The sequence below is a fragment of the Lepidothrix coronata genome, unplaced genomic scaffold, assembly GCF_001604755.1.
Source record: "Lepidothrix coronata isolate B3197 unplaced genomic scaffold, Lepidothrix_coronata-1.0 Scaffold2, whole genome shotgun sequence".
Classification (NCBI taxonomy): domain Eukaryota; kingdom Metazoa; phylum Chordata; class Aves; order Passeriformes; family Pipridae; genus Lepidothrix; species Lepidothrix coronata.
Genome location: NW_016690182.1, coordinates 6,105,298 through 6,121,510, shown reverse-complemented (window position 1 = coordinate 6,121,510; position 16,213 = coordinate 6,105,298). Strand labels below are relative to the sequence as shown.

Here is a 16,213-nt window from a genome sequence, read left to right as displayed (position 1 = left end):
TTCAGCCTTTGTTGAAGGTGAAACTTTGCTACAAATATCACTTATTGAAGTGGGGAGGATGCCAGTTGCAATCCAGATGGTATTTACATCCCTAAGATGATATGGTACGAAAACATTCACCTTGCAAAGAGCAAACTTTCTTGTTAAAGATCTGTTTAATATGTATCTCTGTTTGATCTTTTTGGTGGAGAAAAATACTCTATTGACTGTACATACAAATTGGGTGATAATTTAGATAGTGCTTGATGATGGGAAATCAGAAGTACAAGCACTGGCTCTGGGCAGCAGAGATGTAGATGATACTTCCAGCATTTTATATTGTTACCCGATTTTTAAGTTGTGGCCTATTTACCTGGATGGTTAATTAATTCATGTGCAATTAAAAACGCACAATGCAGACTTCATGGAGACTGCACATAAAACACAGAGGCTTAGTGTAGGGTATTAGGGATTCATCTGGGTGCCTGGAATACAGAGGATCTTTGGTTTGGCTTGTGTCTAAGTGGTCTTTGTTTAACTGATAGCTGCTAACTTTGTTTAACTGATAACACATGTTGTGCTGTTACTGGTGTTGACCTTTTTCCAGTTAAACTGGCTTAAAATGAAAGTGTTTATGGGGGAGATTCTGCAGCCCTGGGGTCCATGGGCTCTTTGTGTAGGCCAAGGGGGGGTTGGTGTCTGGGGGCAGTTAGCAAAGAGCTGCATGTTTGCAGATTTTAATGGCTCTTGCTCCAGACAGCTTTTAACACACTCCCTGCACAGCCACCCTGGGCAGAAACTGCTTTTTCCATTGCCAGTTTGGGTTTTGTCACTGTGGTTTTATTACACTTCAGGTTTCTTGGGCGTGTAAAATGCCATCAAATTGGTAACAGAAGGAGGAGGGAGGTTTGCAGCGCAGCCTCGGGCTTAGCAGTAGTGGAACAGGCTGCTGCATGCGAGGGGAAATGAAAGGAGTGCTTTGTGCCTGGCTCCACAGGCTTTAGAGAAAGGCTGGGTCCACGTCTGCATGGGCCTGCTTTGAGCCGCCGCTTCTGGGCATCAGGAGGAGCTTTTCCAAAGTCTCTCACAGCGAATGGACCATGTCTGGGGAGAAGTGTCCACAGCAGAGCGAGTCTGTCCCATCTGATCGCTGAGAGCATTTTCACTCAGCCATTGACTCGGACTCTGTGAGCCCACAGAGAGACTATCTCAGTGCTGGCAGTCCTGTTGGCTTTGTTCACCTGCTTTTCTCAGCTGCCCTGGAGTCACAGGGAATTTGTGAAGTGTTTGTAATGGAAAAGCACATGGGGAGGGTGGCCACAGTGTTGCAAGGCAACTATCAGTAAGACAAGAGGGCATGGCCTTAAGCTCTGCCCGGGGAGGTTTAGGTTGGATATTAGGAAGAAATTCTTCACAGAGAGGGTAATCAGGCATTGGAATGGGCTGCCCAGGGAAGTGGTGGATTCTCCATCCCTGGAGGTTTTTAAGATGAGGCTGGATGTGGCACTTAGTGCCATGGTCTAGTAACCACGGTGGTGGTGGATCAAAGGTTGGACTTGATGATCTCAGAGGTCTTTTCCAACCTGGCTGGTTCTATGATTCTACGTGACTGTGGTCAAGAGTTTTCCAGGAAGGCTTTTAGGGGTGCAGGGATGTCGTAGGGCATTGTTGCTCCTCTGCTGGCCCTGGCTCTTTCCCTGCCTGCAAAGGTCCCGCTAGCCAATGGGTGAAGGATGTGGGTTTAACCACAGGGGCTTGGGGCATCCCTGAATGAAGGGGGGTAGACTATCCATCAGCTGGGGCTAAACTGCCCTGGTGCTTTGTCCCTTTTGTCCTGGTTCAGAGTGAGGCTGTTCTAAGGGACTTTCAGAATGGTCCTAAGGAAAGGGACCACCCAAGGTCCTTGGGTCTTGTGTGAAAAGCTGGAACCTTTGGAGAAATGTGAGGATGTGAGTAGAAGAATGCTTCAATACTTCAAATAGGAAAATGTGTTATGATATAAATATGGGATCATAGAATCATAGACTCAGCTGGGTTGGAAGGGACCTCTGAGATCATCAAGTCCAACCCTTGATCCACTACCACCTGGCACTAAGTGCCACATCCAGCCTCATCTTAAAAACCTCCAGGGACAGAGATACTGTCTGCAGAGAGGATGCTCGCCCCTCTTCATCCATGTTGAGAACAAAATTTTTTCTTAGTGCCAAACACAGGCATACAGGTCTCCCCTTCTCTCTTTCCAAGGCTCTTTTCCATGCCACGGTGCTGCACAGCTCTGCTGTGACTTGGTTTGAACCCAGATCGTAGAACCACAAAATCATTAAGGTTGGAAAAGATCTCTAAGATCATCAAATCCAATCGTTAACCCAGCACCACCACTAAACCACGTCCCCAAGTGTCATGTCCGTGTACCTTTTGAGCACCTCAGGGATGGTGACTCCACCACTTCCCTGGGCAGCCTGTTGCAATGCCTGACCACTCTGTTGGTGAAAAAATTTTCACTAATATCTAATCTAAACCTCCCCTGGCACAACTTGAGGACATGGATATAAAATATCAGGTGTTTATTCCCAAAGCAACTGAATAATGGTACCTGTAACCTCTCAAATATATCGGTGCTTCCACTGGAAGAGGAGACTGTGGATGGGAGGAGAAGCAATGTGAAGGTTTAGAAAAAGGTGATGCCTTTTCTTACCCAGCAGAGTATCTCTGTAGAGGCAAGCGTGCAAGCACTTACTCAAAAGACTCACTAACACATTGAATACCTGAGTAGGGTCATTTTTTTAGACAGGCCATGGTGCAGCATGTTTTTGAAATGACCCTCATGGGCTCTGCTCTCCCTATCCAGCAGTAAACTAATTCTCAGGACTAATGGTAAAATTCTGCAAGGCATGAATTCGCAACTTGAATAGATTTACTGTGAGTTAATAGATTTTCCAGCATATCTCTTCCAACCTGTTTGTGGTGGCATCATTTTAACATGCACAGTAATTGAAAAAATTGCCAAATGATAAGATTTGTAATCCTCTCTTACCTGTGTTTTTCACACCTAGGAAGGACTCCATAATAAACATAAGGTTTGCAGTAAGAACATATAATTTGTGTGGAAGTGTTCAGATGGGAGGTGTCTCCGGGTGGTAACTTTTCCTCGGGAAAAAAGGGATTTTGGAGTTACGAGCAGATAATACTTAGCAAATGCCACCAGGAGGGTCACATGTGCCAAGAGTTGCAGAATAGATGAGTCAGAAGAGTGTAATGATGAAGATGAATCTTCAGCTTTGTAGATAATATATTCTGTGTTGTTCGCCACATGCAGCCTTTGAAATATGTGATCTTTATTTTGGGAGGACTATGCTGAAAGTATCTTTTGGAAAAAACTGTGGTTTTTTTTTTTTCCGAGCATATTTGTCCTTGCTCCTTTTGTTATCGTTATTTATAAATCAAAAGTTATATTGATCTGGAGATTATGTGTTAAACAATGTCTGAGCAGTGGTTGCTCTATTACTGAGAAAACCAGCTGCCATTAAACTTTTGGTAAATTTATCGATCGATACTCTCCATGTTTCTCTTCAGAAAAAGAACAAGCTGAATTTTCATTTACTGGGAACGCAGCTGAACACGTGGCCCCCTTGTTCAGCAAGGGATTTAAGCCTGCGAGGAACTTTGGAGAGATGAATAGTGCCATTACTTTGCAGAGGATTATTCATGTTCTTGAAGGAAAACCTCTCTGGAGCGGGCAGTGGAGCCTCGGATCGATTCCTGGCAGCTGTGGTTGTGAGCCTTGCTCTTGAGAGCCAAATTATCATCTTGTGCTCCTGTTACAGCAGCTGCCTTGCTCTCACAGGGGGAGTAAGGAGATGATAAAACATCTTCCTTTTAAAATGAGTGTTAATCAAACCAGGGCTTTGAGCCAGAACAAGTGGGATGCGGGAGCCATGTGGAATGCTGGGTATGGCCCAGCCACGGGCTCAACTGGTGCCACCAGGATGTGATGTCTCACCTTCTGCTTCTTCCCTTGGCAGGGACCTGCCCGTGCATCAACTTAAAAAACAAAGTCAAAACCAACCAAAGAGAACACACAAAAAACCCCCAAATCAACAACAACCAAACAGAAAACCTAATCAACCAAGCCCCCCACCAAAGAAATAAACCCCAACAGCACTCTGAAAAAACCAGCAAACTCCCTCCCCCCCCAAACAAAGAAGACCTGCAAAAAACCCAACCAAGAAAACTCACCAAACCACCCTTCCCCACAAAGAAATGAACATAATACCCAACCTCCCCACAGTAAAGCCACCAGTGTTTTGGGGGGCTTTGTTAAAGTTACCACAGAGGAAGGATGGGAAGAAGTGAGTCTAGTTTTTGAAAAGTGCTGAGGCTGGAAACTGGGGCCACGGGTAGGTCCTCTTTTTTTAAGGATGGAGATAGTGCCTCTGGGGTTTGTGTGCCTGGCGTGCCCTGAGTCCTGTTACAGTGGTGCTGCTGTGGGTATGGTGTCCTCTGTCAACCCCTGTGGTGTCTCAAACAGGAGGGGGGGTTTGGGTACCCTGCTCTGTGTCGAGTAAGATGTTGCTAAAATATTGTGCATGTGCTCAGTGAGTCAGATGCTGCCAGGGAGCACCGGCGGGGCTGGTTGCACTCGTGCTACCAAGGTGATCCATGGTCTTATTTCCATGTTGGAAACCTTTGTGTTTCTCTGAGGTGCCTTGAGACAAAACCAGCTTGAAAATCACTAAATTGCTTTTGAGAGCCTGGGCATTGTTCTGTGTCTTGGAAACAGTCACTAAGGGGAAGAGTTATACCCCTGTTGGCTGGTGTATGTTACTGAGCAAATGCCTTTCCCAGATTCTGCCAGCACAGGTAGGAAGCTGATAACAGAACTAAAGGGGATGGAGTGACTGAAAAACGGTCAACAGGTACCCTTAAATAAGTGCAAGTCCTTTGTGTTACTATAGGGATCAAGAACTGATCTTCTGCCATTTGCTTTTCATCACACAGTTGAGATAACTTTAAAGAGAATTTGGCCAGGAGAGATTATTAAGGAAGGAATTTGCTTCTTAAATAAATAGTCTGCTCTCCATTGTTGGAGACTTAACAGGCTGATAAAAGCCCGCTGGAATGAAAGGGAGCCTGGAAAACCCGTCTCAGATCTGCCTTGCTCTAAAGTTACTGAGACCAATACACTTCCAAAGACTTTTTTTTGACTTTCTGAATACAAGCTCAACTTGACCTAGTGGCTTGCTTTATCTTCATTTATTCTGATGAATAAAGGAATTTGCTAGGCTTGCATTATTTCAGGAGTTGCTTATAACTTTTAGTTTAAAATAAATGGAGGAACTGCACAAACTGGTATCCTGGTCTTTAGAAATGCTTGGTTTGTAAATCTGGGAGGAAGTGCATGGAATCACTTACCCTCTGATATGTGGCTTGTCATTCATCTTTTAAGAGACATGCTGCTTTTTTGATATCTTTGTAACTCCATTAAGTGAATGTTGGAGCCTCCAATTAGTAAAATATGGCTGGGTGGGTGACTAAGTGCTGTTTTTCTTGTTTCCTCTCTTTTTTTTTGGAAATGCACTTTGTGTTTAAAAATAAAACCAAAACAATCCCAGATGTGCCTTTGCAATGGTAAAATCCCTGGGTCTGTGATATCTTTGGCTGCTCAGTTACCCAGGGCAGAGATGCCCTTTTCCCAGGGTTTTTGAAGCTATTCCTGCTGCGCTTGGGCTGTGCTCCCTGGCTGAGCAGCTGGCTTGAAATAGGAGTTCTAGGTGGAGACTGTCATCTCTGCAGCAAATTAGAAAGGTAAGAGAGACTAGAAGTGCAGAATGTAAATATTTGTGATTAAAAAAAACTGGGAAGGTGAAAGTTCCCCAGTGATGTGACGTTAGTTTGGGGCATGTTATTGATACAATTCTTACGTAACAAAAGCCTGGTGGTGTGGTTTTCAGTGTTTCGCCTTCTGTTCTGTGGGATTGGTTTAATTAACTTTTCCCCTTCAGAGGGAAAGAGGAAAATATGAAATGTTTGGAGTGTACGTATTTCTGTGTGTGTCTGAAAGTGCACCCCTCGTTTGCTGACCCTGGGCTCTCCCACTGCCTTCCCACAGGGCTGGCTTTGGTGGGACTGCTCTCTCCCTAGTGGTCTCTGCCCACTGGATCAGCAGTTTGTTTCCTGCTTCTGCTGTTGCAAATTCCCAGCTTCTCAGAGAGCACTGGATGAGGATGAAAACACCAGTAAGTCCCTTCTGCAGGAGCAGCCTTCACCCCACACAAGTGCAGAGTTTGATGCTCTCCAAGCCAAATGGTTCCCTCCATCCTTGGGCAGTCCCACATCTGGACTCAGCTCTTCCCAGTGGTCCTGCTGCGTGGTGCATCCCTAAACTAGTCTCCAGGAATGGAGAGGAGCCTGAAGCACCAGGATGGAGGCATGGAGTATGTGGAGAGAGGTTTATCTTTCTTTGATCTGACAGGTTACCACCACAACAGAAGCTGCAGAAGCCTCTTATGTTCCTCTGTCTCCACTTTTCCTATTTGTGCTCCCAGGGCTCAGTTTGAGCCTGCTTCTCCGGGCTCTTATTCTTCCCTTTCCCTTTTGATAAAGAATCATGTTCACCCACCACTTGTGCCAGCCCTGACTGTTTGCATTTTTAACTTTGTCTTTATTAAATTTTCAGGAATCTGTTAAGCATTCACACATCTGTCAAGGCACAAAGCATTGTCTTTCTTGATGCTCGAGAAAACAAATTATACGATGGATGTGAAACCCATATTTAATGAAAAGCACCAAAGCCACGTGTTGAAGCACGAACCCCAAAAAAGATTTTACTGCAGAGTCATTTGTGTGAGGTGATTGGTCTGAAGTTTTTTTGAATTTTCACTTAGAGTGTAGCTTTTCTGTGTTGAAGTGGGTACTCCCAAGGGTCTCCAGGGATCTCTGAAGGCATCCTAGTGCCTCTCAAGAAAACACTGCTTTTCTGTGGTCCCCTCCAGCATCCCTAACCTTGTCTTTTGCTGTCATGAGATCCGGATGCCAGCGTAGGGTACAGAGTTCTGCACTGAAGTCCCTTCAGGTGAGGGGCTGGTTGGAGGTGGGGAGCTGTGGACACCAGCATTTCTTGCCTCCTTGCTTCTGGGCTTGTAGCACCTTGTGTTGGTGAGCTCTGCTGTCTGCGTTAACAAAGTTTTTGTGTGTGGGATATAAATATTAAATGGGTGAACCACAGTGTGACTAATTGTCTAACAGTCAGACTATTACCTAGACTGTAATAGGGAGCGCATTTTCAGGACCGTTTGAGGGGTATAATGAGATGGTATCATACAGTATTTTTATTAGAAACTTCAGGCAGTGTATTTCAAACTGCCAGGGCAGTTAGATAAGCTGAACAATTAAAAATAAATGGCTTTGGAGCTTGGTGTTTTGATAAAAAGAGATAATTAAGAGAAGATGCTTTTCTGACAAGAGCATAATGATTTGGTGTTGGCTGGTGTGAGCAGCACTGGCTTGGAAACTTGTAATTTGGCTCCTGTGGGAGTGAAGGGGGTGGGCACAGAGCTGGAAGGAGCCCACTCTCATTTAAAGACTGGACTGAGATGTTTGTTCTCTTGGTCTGCTGGTGATGGAGCAAAGGTAGAAAGTGCAGACCTTGGTAGATTAAAATTTAGAAGATGGAATAACTGAATTGTTCCCATTTTTATTACTAATGCTTTGAAGCTAATCTCATAAATTTGGGAGCTTGGTGACAATTTTTATGGTGACAGTATTGTAAAAGCAGTCCAAAGGCTGTGTCATAGTTGGGGAAAAAGCATTTCCTAAGCTTTAAACCCAAATGCTCTCAGAGAAGCAAACCCTGTAAGAGCAGCAGTGGCTCCATCTGATGGGTTTTGTAATGCCACAGACAAAAGTAATTATGCTGCTTAGAAGAGCTTTTGTCTCCAGATAATGTTGTTAAAAACTTGCAGTGTAGTGTAAATCATAACGGAACAAATCTGGAGGCTGCTCTTATTGCTGCCAGGGGAAATTCTCTTAGATTTTGTTTTCTTGCTGCTCAATATATTGCAAACCTTTTCCAAGTTGGTAAATAAATATTACCTGCTGTTTGAAAAATGACTTGGGGTTCATCTCACCAGTAGTGCCTGTGGCAGCCAGGCTGTTATTGCAAACAGTTGTTCCTCTCTTGGTGAGCTCTGTTGTGTGTGTTTTGGGAACACAGGCTGTTGTGATCGGCCTGAAGTTGTCTGATTCATTGGAGATATTAAAGAAGTGTTTCCTTCTTAGAGCTCACTCACATGTGGATGCCTCTGGCTCCTTTCACTCTTTCCAAGCAGTACCACGGCAATTGCCAGGTCAGATAATATTTGGTCGAACTTACAAACCCCCAAACTTTTAGCATTTCCTTGATGAACATTTGAATTCCAATCCATGAACATTGGTGGTGTTTTTGAGTGGCTGAGCAGTTTTGGCTTTTAGATATATGGGACTTTTAAAGGTTTGGGAACCCTGGGCCTGCAGGGGATGCAGCGATTGCATTAGTAACAGATTAATTAACTGCGGAATTTTCCACCATCCTGCCTGGACAGCCATGTTTTTGCCTCAGGATGGAAGTGATTCTCATGGGCTGAGGGATTCCAGTACCTAGTTGTCTCCTGATATGATTTGTGTCCTGAGGAGTGAAGGGAGAGGTTTTGCCATCAGCAGAGAAGTGCCATAGAGCAGGAAGAACCAAGGCAGCTTGGCAGGTGAAGTCTGGCCAGACTGGAGGCTCTCTGACCCCTGCAGTTATTGCTGTACCTTGTTCAGAGAGTCAGCCCCTGTGAGCAGGGACCCTCCAGAGACACGAGGAGAGCCACTGAAGCCTGAAAGAGGGACTTCAGCAAATCCACCCAATTCAGGAATTGGGCCACTTCCATCCCTGGAACAGTTGCATCCACAAATGAGGTTCACTGGGGGAGAAGATGCATGTTCATCCCTAAAAGGCATTAAAGTGCATTTTGGGATGTGGATCTGGTGAGATTTGAAAATGGTCCCACGTGCAAGACAGGGAATCACTGCATGCCACATTTGCAGCCTGTAGCCTGGGGTGCTTCCAAGCAGCAGTGTTCTGGGGAAGGTGCAGTGAATCACCAAATGCATTATCATCTGCAGAGAGAAATTCAGCTGAATGCCAGTGATCCATGTTGATCTCAAGGGAGGTTTCTGCTGCACGGAAATCAGTTCCTTGTTTGTTTTACAGTTTGGGATAGTGCATGAGGATTCACCACTCTTCCACAGAGTCTTGGAGGAGATGGCCCTGAAGCTTTTATGAGGTGTAGGAACATGATGGTGACAACATGACCTTGTCTAGGATTACTTGCCTGATTGTCTCCCAGAAAATAAAACTGAACTTTGCTGTTACTGGCTCTTGATAGTGGAATAACAAACATATTGTAGTTCCTGCACTGTGAAGATGGTCAGGATAAGACATTAAGTGTGGGAAGACAAGTTTTTGAGCAAATAATCCTTTGCAGAAGTGCAAATGGGAGTTGGGAGCTCAGCTCCTGATAGGAAGTGGAAGCAGCCGTGGTAGGAGTTCCCCTGCTCAGAGAGAGCTTTATGGTTGCAGGATTTCTGTGGCTGGATGTCAAGAAGCAGGAAAATCGAGGTTGTAGGTGCAGTTTTAATGCCTTGGTGTCCACGTGCTGAGGGGTGCTTGTGTCACACAATCAGGGGTGCACAAGTCACACAGTCCTGCACCTCCACCCATCTTTGTTCCCTTCCATGGTGCCCCATGGACCTGCTGCTGATGGAGCACGTTTTGCTGTGCAGCTCCCTCACCATTTCCTGTGCCTTTGCCAAAGAGAACTTGCATGGTATGGTGTATGATACCCAAAGAAGGGCAACTGCCCATGTGGGAAGATTGTCTTTGCAGCAGAACCAGAGCAGCACAGTATTGGAGGGGCAAGCATGAAGCCCGTGGCATGTCGTGGTGCCTGACAGCCATGGTGGATCCTGCTGTTCCTTCCTCCCTGCTGTGTGCCAGCTCACACCTTCTCCCAGGGGGAGGTGGTTCCATGTGGCTGCTGTGGTGCTGTGTTTTGGTGAGCAGGTATGCGGGGCAGAGGGACCATAGACCTCTGTTCCCAGCAGCAGCACCTTTCCAAACACCTTCTGCTGCTTGTGAAGCTGCACTTGCTGAGCTTGGACCTGGAGGTGCCATCTCTGGAGCTGCCCCAGCTCTGCAGTTGCCATCAGATTTGGGATCTTTCCTCTCCAGTGGGATGCTGTATGGGAATGGCTCACTGGGGCCGCTTGTGCGGGCTCCTTGCAGTTCAGGCAACTGCATCACATAATCTCTTAAATAAACCCATCAAGTCGCAGACGTGGCTGGAGCCTCCTGCAGCCTGGGGCAGCCAGTAGGTTAATCCGGAGCTCCTCTGGCCCCGCCATCGACCCCTTTGAAGTTGTTGCAGCTTAGGAGTGAACGTGCTTTCTCAGGAAAGCTGGCATTTTTACTAAGCAGCAGACTCTTATTATCTGAGCTGAGAAGGCAGTGATTTCCTTCTCCTGCCAGTAATCCCCACTCAAGGCACTGTTATGCTCTTTTACGATTTATTTTCTCTAATTGCCAGTTTGCAGTGGTCATGCAGCTCTCCCTGGGCTGCGTTCTGGGAAGCTTTTACACTTTGAAAGGAGCTTAGTCCTACTGTTCTGGCTGCTGGAACTGGGCAGCAATTCCTCTCCAGGTGCTTCAGCAAGAGTCCTGCCTGAAAAATAAGTAATAACCCATGCTGTTCAACTGGTGCCTGATACCTGTGATCTACAGTAGATTCAACTGTTTCATGCATCCTTTGGGAGACCTGATAACCTGCCCTTGACTGAGGTGGTATGGCAGGTCCCTGGCAATTTTCTCCTGGGTTACGGGGTCTTCATTCTACTTCCCGTCCCTGTCTTCCAGCTCAGGGGGCCAGGGATCTGAAGAACACCCGGTCTTACTATTAAAGATTGAGGCCACAAAGGTGTTTTAAGTACATCTGCCTTTTCCTTGGCCTTTGTCACTGTGCTTTCCCCTGCATCCAGTAAAGGAGGAAGATCCTCCTGAACCCTTCTTTTGTTGTTAATGTATTTACAGGAACACTTATTATTCTGTGCTGTGTGTGCACAGTACAGCGATGGAGATTTTAAAATGTAAGCCCTGCTTGGCTGTGCAGTACCTTTGCCTCCTGAAGTTGGGAGCAATTCTGATGCTTTGCTTTGTCAGGGTATTCACTCTGCTTCAACCAGACCTGCAAACTGATTGCTCTCAGTGGCAGCTTTTGAAAATATCCCTGAAATAAAAAAAAAGAAGAAAGAAAAGATTGAATTATCCTCCAGCATTGGGAGTTTCAATAATGCCGTGTTATAAGCAGGGCAGATTTTACCAGCAGCAAATCCAGGCTGTGGGATTTTTTGGGGGATCAAAAGCCCACGTTGTTTCTGTAATGCGCTGTTCCCTCTGTTTCCTTGTGAGGCTCCCTCGTGGGAGCACAGGGGACTGACCTGCAAAGTTTCCCCCTCTGTGAAGCGCTCAGAGCCTGGCCGTGGGTCACTGCAGCTGCTGGCAGCTGGGGATTTGCTGTTCCTGCAGCCAGTGCTTTGTGAGGGATATTTCAGAATAAGCACCTACTACAGGAGTTCGGTAGGAGAGATTTTGGATGTGCAAGACTCCTTTTTCATGAAGTTTTATTATTTCTTGCATCTATTAATAGGGCAGCAGGAATCTCCATATGCTTTTATAGTCCCTGTTGTGCTTTCTAATGGATATATGCAAAAGCTCCAAGGCGCATAAAATAGACACTCTCAGCCAGTTATTATGATAAAAATTATGTGCATGTCATGACCTTTAGAGCAGTGGGACTGTGTGTGCATGCTCTGTTGATATGCCACTGTTCTCCATTCCTTTCTGAAGCATTTCTCGCCGTAGGAGGTTTTCATAGGAGCTTGGAATATTTTTGTAATCAGCGAAGAGTCTTTTGGCTCTGATAGTAACTGGAAAAGCACACAGGAGCGAGAAAAGGGAAGAGGGATGACTTTTTCTAAAGGAACTAACAGAGAAGAGGTTAAAGGCGGATGGTGAGGCACAGCATGAAAATCCTGGCACCATCTCCAGTGCTGTCAAAAAAAATGCTGGTCCAAAAAGTTCTTTGTGCTCTTTGAGGAAAAAGCTATTCTGGTGCTCTTGAGGATAAAGAAGGGGAAAAAAAAAGTTTTGTAATCTATGTGCCCTCTTTAAAGAGATGTTTTTTGTTTTAAAACTTCTAATAACAGTGCAACCAGAATTTGCTCTGCTTGCACAGCCCGCTCTGTGTCAGACTCACCCTTGTGCTGGAGAGCTTTGCCATGCTCTGTATGGGGGTGAGGGGCAGGGTGCCAGCTGTTATGGAGAAGGAGGCATGGAGAGAGGGGTCCTGTGTCCTTGCACCGCTGCATCCCTCAGTCTGTGCTGTTAGGAAGGATTGCTGTCTCCTAGGAATGCAGATGGTTGTTCTGGGCTTGCTGGGACAGTCCTGGTGTGAGTGTCAGGAGCTGTGGACAAAATGCTTCAGTAGCATGCCTGGGGTGTGTGCAGGCACCAGATGGGATGGAGATAGTGTTTGCAGAAGTATATCAGTAATTTCTGCTTTGGTCTCCGCTTACACTACAGCAATCTGCATGCTGGGGTGGGGGGCAGCAAACAGCACCTGGTCCCTGTCCCACCAGGTGTTCCTGCATAGGATGCATCTGGGAAGAAAGAGCTAAAAGTCTTGGAGATGTGATGGTCTTAAAAGCTCTTGAGCAAGGTGAGAGGTTATGCAGGGCGAGCAGCAAGGCCTGACATTGCTTGTGATAGTGTTGATACTGAACCCCTGTGGAGACGTCAGGCCACACTCAGCTGCATCCCAGCCTTAACAAATGGGGAAAATAACACTTATGGCTTTAAAAATTAAACATTCCCTTTAATTATTGAACATGAATAATTTTCATGCAAATTGAGCCTGGATGTGTGTTTCCAGAGTGACACAGCTGAGAGCAGTTACATTGTGGGGTGTCAGTGACCTGTGAACTGAGAGGCTGTTCATTATTTTTAGCATTTTATGAATAGTACCCTGGAGGGTGGGACTCAGGCTGGTAGAGAGAGTTGGCCGAAGAGAAAGACTTTAGTTTGCACCAATGCCACCCCCTTCTAATGCTTCAACATGCTAACTGGTGTGTGTGTGCATAGGTATGTTGTTTTTACATAGTGGGGTATGGATATTTTGGAAGTCTCCTGGTGAGGAGGGCTATAATTAAAGGAATAACTGTGCAGTGACTGTGCTGCTGGGAGCTCCCCTGGTCACCTCATGGAGGAGGTGTGGACAGAAAGTCTTTGAAGGGGTAAATGGGAAAATGCACCATGGTTTTTCCTGGCAAAACGACAATCTCTGTCTAAAACTTGAGTTTCACAGGACAGTTGGCACAACTTGATGTGTGTGAGTGGTCCTGGCTGGGCACCCACAGATAGACACGGCGTCACAGGCTCTCAACATCACACTGGATCTTGAAACAGCTCTCATCCAGGGCAGATGAAACATTGGATCTGCAGCTGAAGTGAGCCTGATGCCTTTGGGAAAACTACAGCACTGTGGGGGCTTTTCCAATGGCTTGGAGGACACTTAGTGCTGGGGGTTGAGTCAAAATATCCTCTGTTATTAAGCTCCTATAAATATTTTCCTTTTCATAATGGAATGTCAGCATTTACTGTTTCCTGATTTTAAGCATTGTACAGTTTGTCAAACATTTATCTCTGCCTTAAATTAAGTCTGAGATAGAATTCCTGTTAATTTCAAATCAATATAAAAGGGGGAGAGAAAGAAATTGCAGTCTAGCCGTTTTCTTAAATCAATATTTTCTTTAAAAGCTGAAATGTTAACTAGATCATAGTTTTTTTTGCCATTTTGAAATGTAGCTTCTGTTTAAAGAATTTATTCATTTCCCCTGAAAATCGCTGACGCTGGTAAGTTTTGCAGCAGGCACAGCTGCCAGCAGGTGTTTGACCCAAGGCAGGCAGGATGGGGCCAGCTCTGGCAGCAGGGATGTGGCAGAACATTAAACATTATCCTCCTTGTTTCTGAGCTCATTGTCTCTTAATAACACTTTTTTTTTTTTTTGTTCTGTTTTGCAGAAGCCTTTGAAATTGTAGTACGGCATGCAAGAAACTTCACCAACAGCATGTTTAGGACCCACTACAAGAGCATGGGGCCCAGAGCTCTTAAATTCGTTGGAGAACTTTTTACTGATGTCTCTCTGTACATACTGGGCTCTGACATCAATGTTAATGACATGATAAATGAATTTTTTGACAGTTTGTTCCCTTTGGTTTACTCCCACTTGATTAATCCCGGCTCCTCCGATCCTTCCGGGGAAATGACGGAATGCCTGCGGGCAGCCAGGAGAGACCTCAAAGTCTTTGGTAACTACCCGAAGGTGATGATGACACAGGTGTCCAAGTCACTGCAGGCCACGAGGGTCTTCCTGCAGGCGCTGAACCTGGGGATTGAGGTGATAAACACCACGGACCACCTGAAGTTCAGCAAGGACTGCGGGCGGGCGCTGCTGAAGATGTGGTACTGCTCGCACTGCCAGGGGCTGCTCCTGGCCAAGCCCTGTGCCGGCTACTGTGGCGTGGTGATGCAGGGCTGCCTGGCGGGCGTCGTGGAGATCCATAACCACTGGAGAGAGTACATCGGGTCTCTGGAGGGGCTGATCAAAGGCATGCACGGCATCTATGACATGGAGCATGTCCTCCTGAACCTGTTCTCCTTGGTGCGGGATGCGATCGTCCACGTGCAGAAGAGCGAAGGAAAGCTCTCGACAACTGTGAGTAGATCTCTGTAGTTCCCCAAGCTCGCTGCTGTGGCAGGGCTCATGTACCATGAACTCTACGTGCTGAAGCCATCCTGTCCCTTTCCTCCACCCAGCAAACCCCAGATGCCTCAATTACCAGCTCCTTCTCTCCCATTCTGATTTTTTAAAAAAACTTTTGGTGGCATCTGAAACTGGTGTTTGCAGGGCCTGTGTTTCAGTTAAGGGCTGTTCCTCTTTTCAGGTTGGTCAGAGCAGAAGGGTCTGGACTTACCCTGGCATCAGCTTTGTAGCTGGGGTGTGAGGTTGGAAGCTGAGGTGTCCCAGCATTTTCAGTTCTTCCTGAGTGCTGTGCTTACCTTGAGTAGTTATGAAAGGCTGGTCCTGCTTTCCAGGTGTTCCCTGCCTCCTTTAACATCACTAAAATGTACATCCAAGTAGATGCCAAGTAGAGGCACGTGCTGTGGCATCCATCCCCTGATTTACCAGAGGAAATCTGATTCTCCATCTCTTGGTAACTCATTCCAGTTTTGGGCTGCATTTAATCGCAGGGATGAGATCATTTCTTATTTATTAGAAGTGACTTGACTCTTTTAAAAAAAATTGTGAATTTCTGAACCTCCTGAGAAACGGAGGCTTTCTTGTTCCAAAAATCCTGCTGCTCTGTTTGAACACCAAGGACAAATGTACTGTGGTACATTGCTTGTTCTGCAGAGTAGATTTTTCTGAAGGCACAACTGAGCTGCTCCATGTAGGTAGGGTGGAGTTGGGAATGGGGCAAAGGTGCAGGAGTGTTGTAATAGTTTGCTTAAAGCCAACGATGATTAAAATCTGACACTTGTTTCCCTGTTAGCTGCTTGTTCCTGCCATTCTTGACTCCTGTTTACAAAAGGGCTGTGTTTATGTAGGTCACTGTACTACTTGCACTGTGAGTAACTCTTATCTTTTTTTTGGGCACCGTGGAAATGTATCAGCTTATGGATTTTGAGCTATGTGGCACTCAGCCAGCAGCACTCTTCCCTGCTGTTTGCTGTGCCTTCTTTGCTTGGTGGTTGCCCAAGACGTGCCACCACACTTATGCAGGCTGTGAAATAATGAGGTGGCACTCGTGTGGTGTCACACCACCTGGGTAGTTTGGCACACATGGAGAGAGCTCTCTCTGTTGCTTAGAAGGGATTTAGGGATCACATTACAGTAAACTGGATTACTCTTGTGTTGCAGTGACCAGGAGGAGGCTGGGCTGAGTGTTGGTCACCTGGGCAGATGGGTGCAGGCAGGACTAATGGGCAACATTTTAGCCTCCAGAGTACAGTGCAGGACATTGCCTTTCAACCTGCCTTAGGCCCTTTCTGCAGAAAATCCCAGTTTTATAGCATCCTGCCAAGCACTTCCTGTGCAG

At 46.1% G+C, this 16,213-nt stretch overlaps 1 protein-coding gene across 1 annotated transcript in view; it reads left to right on the top strand.

The window, feature by feature from the left end:
- Positions 1–16,213, top strand: part of GPC3 (glypican 3) — a 145,966-nt gene that overhangs the window by 50,132 nt on the left and 79,621 nt on the right. The window contains exon 3 of the mRNA XM_017814180.1: positions 14,135–14,829. Coding sequence (XP_017669669.1) covers positions 14,135–14,829 — 695 coding nt within the window. The remainder of the gene's footprint in view (positions 1–14,134; positions 14,830–16,213) is intronic.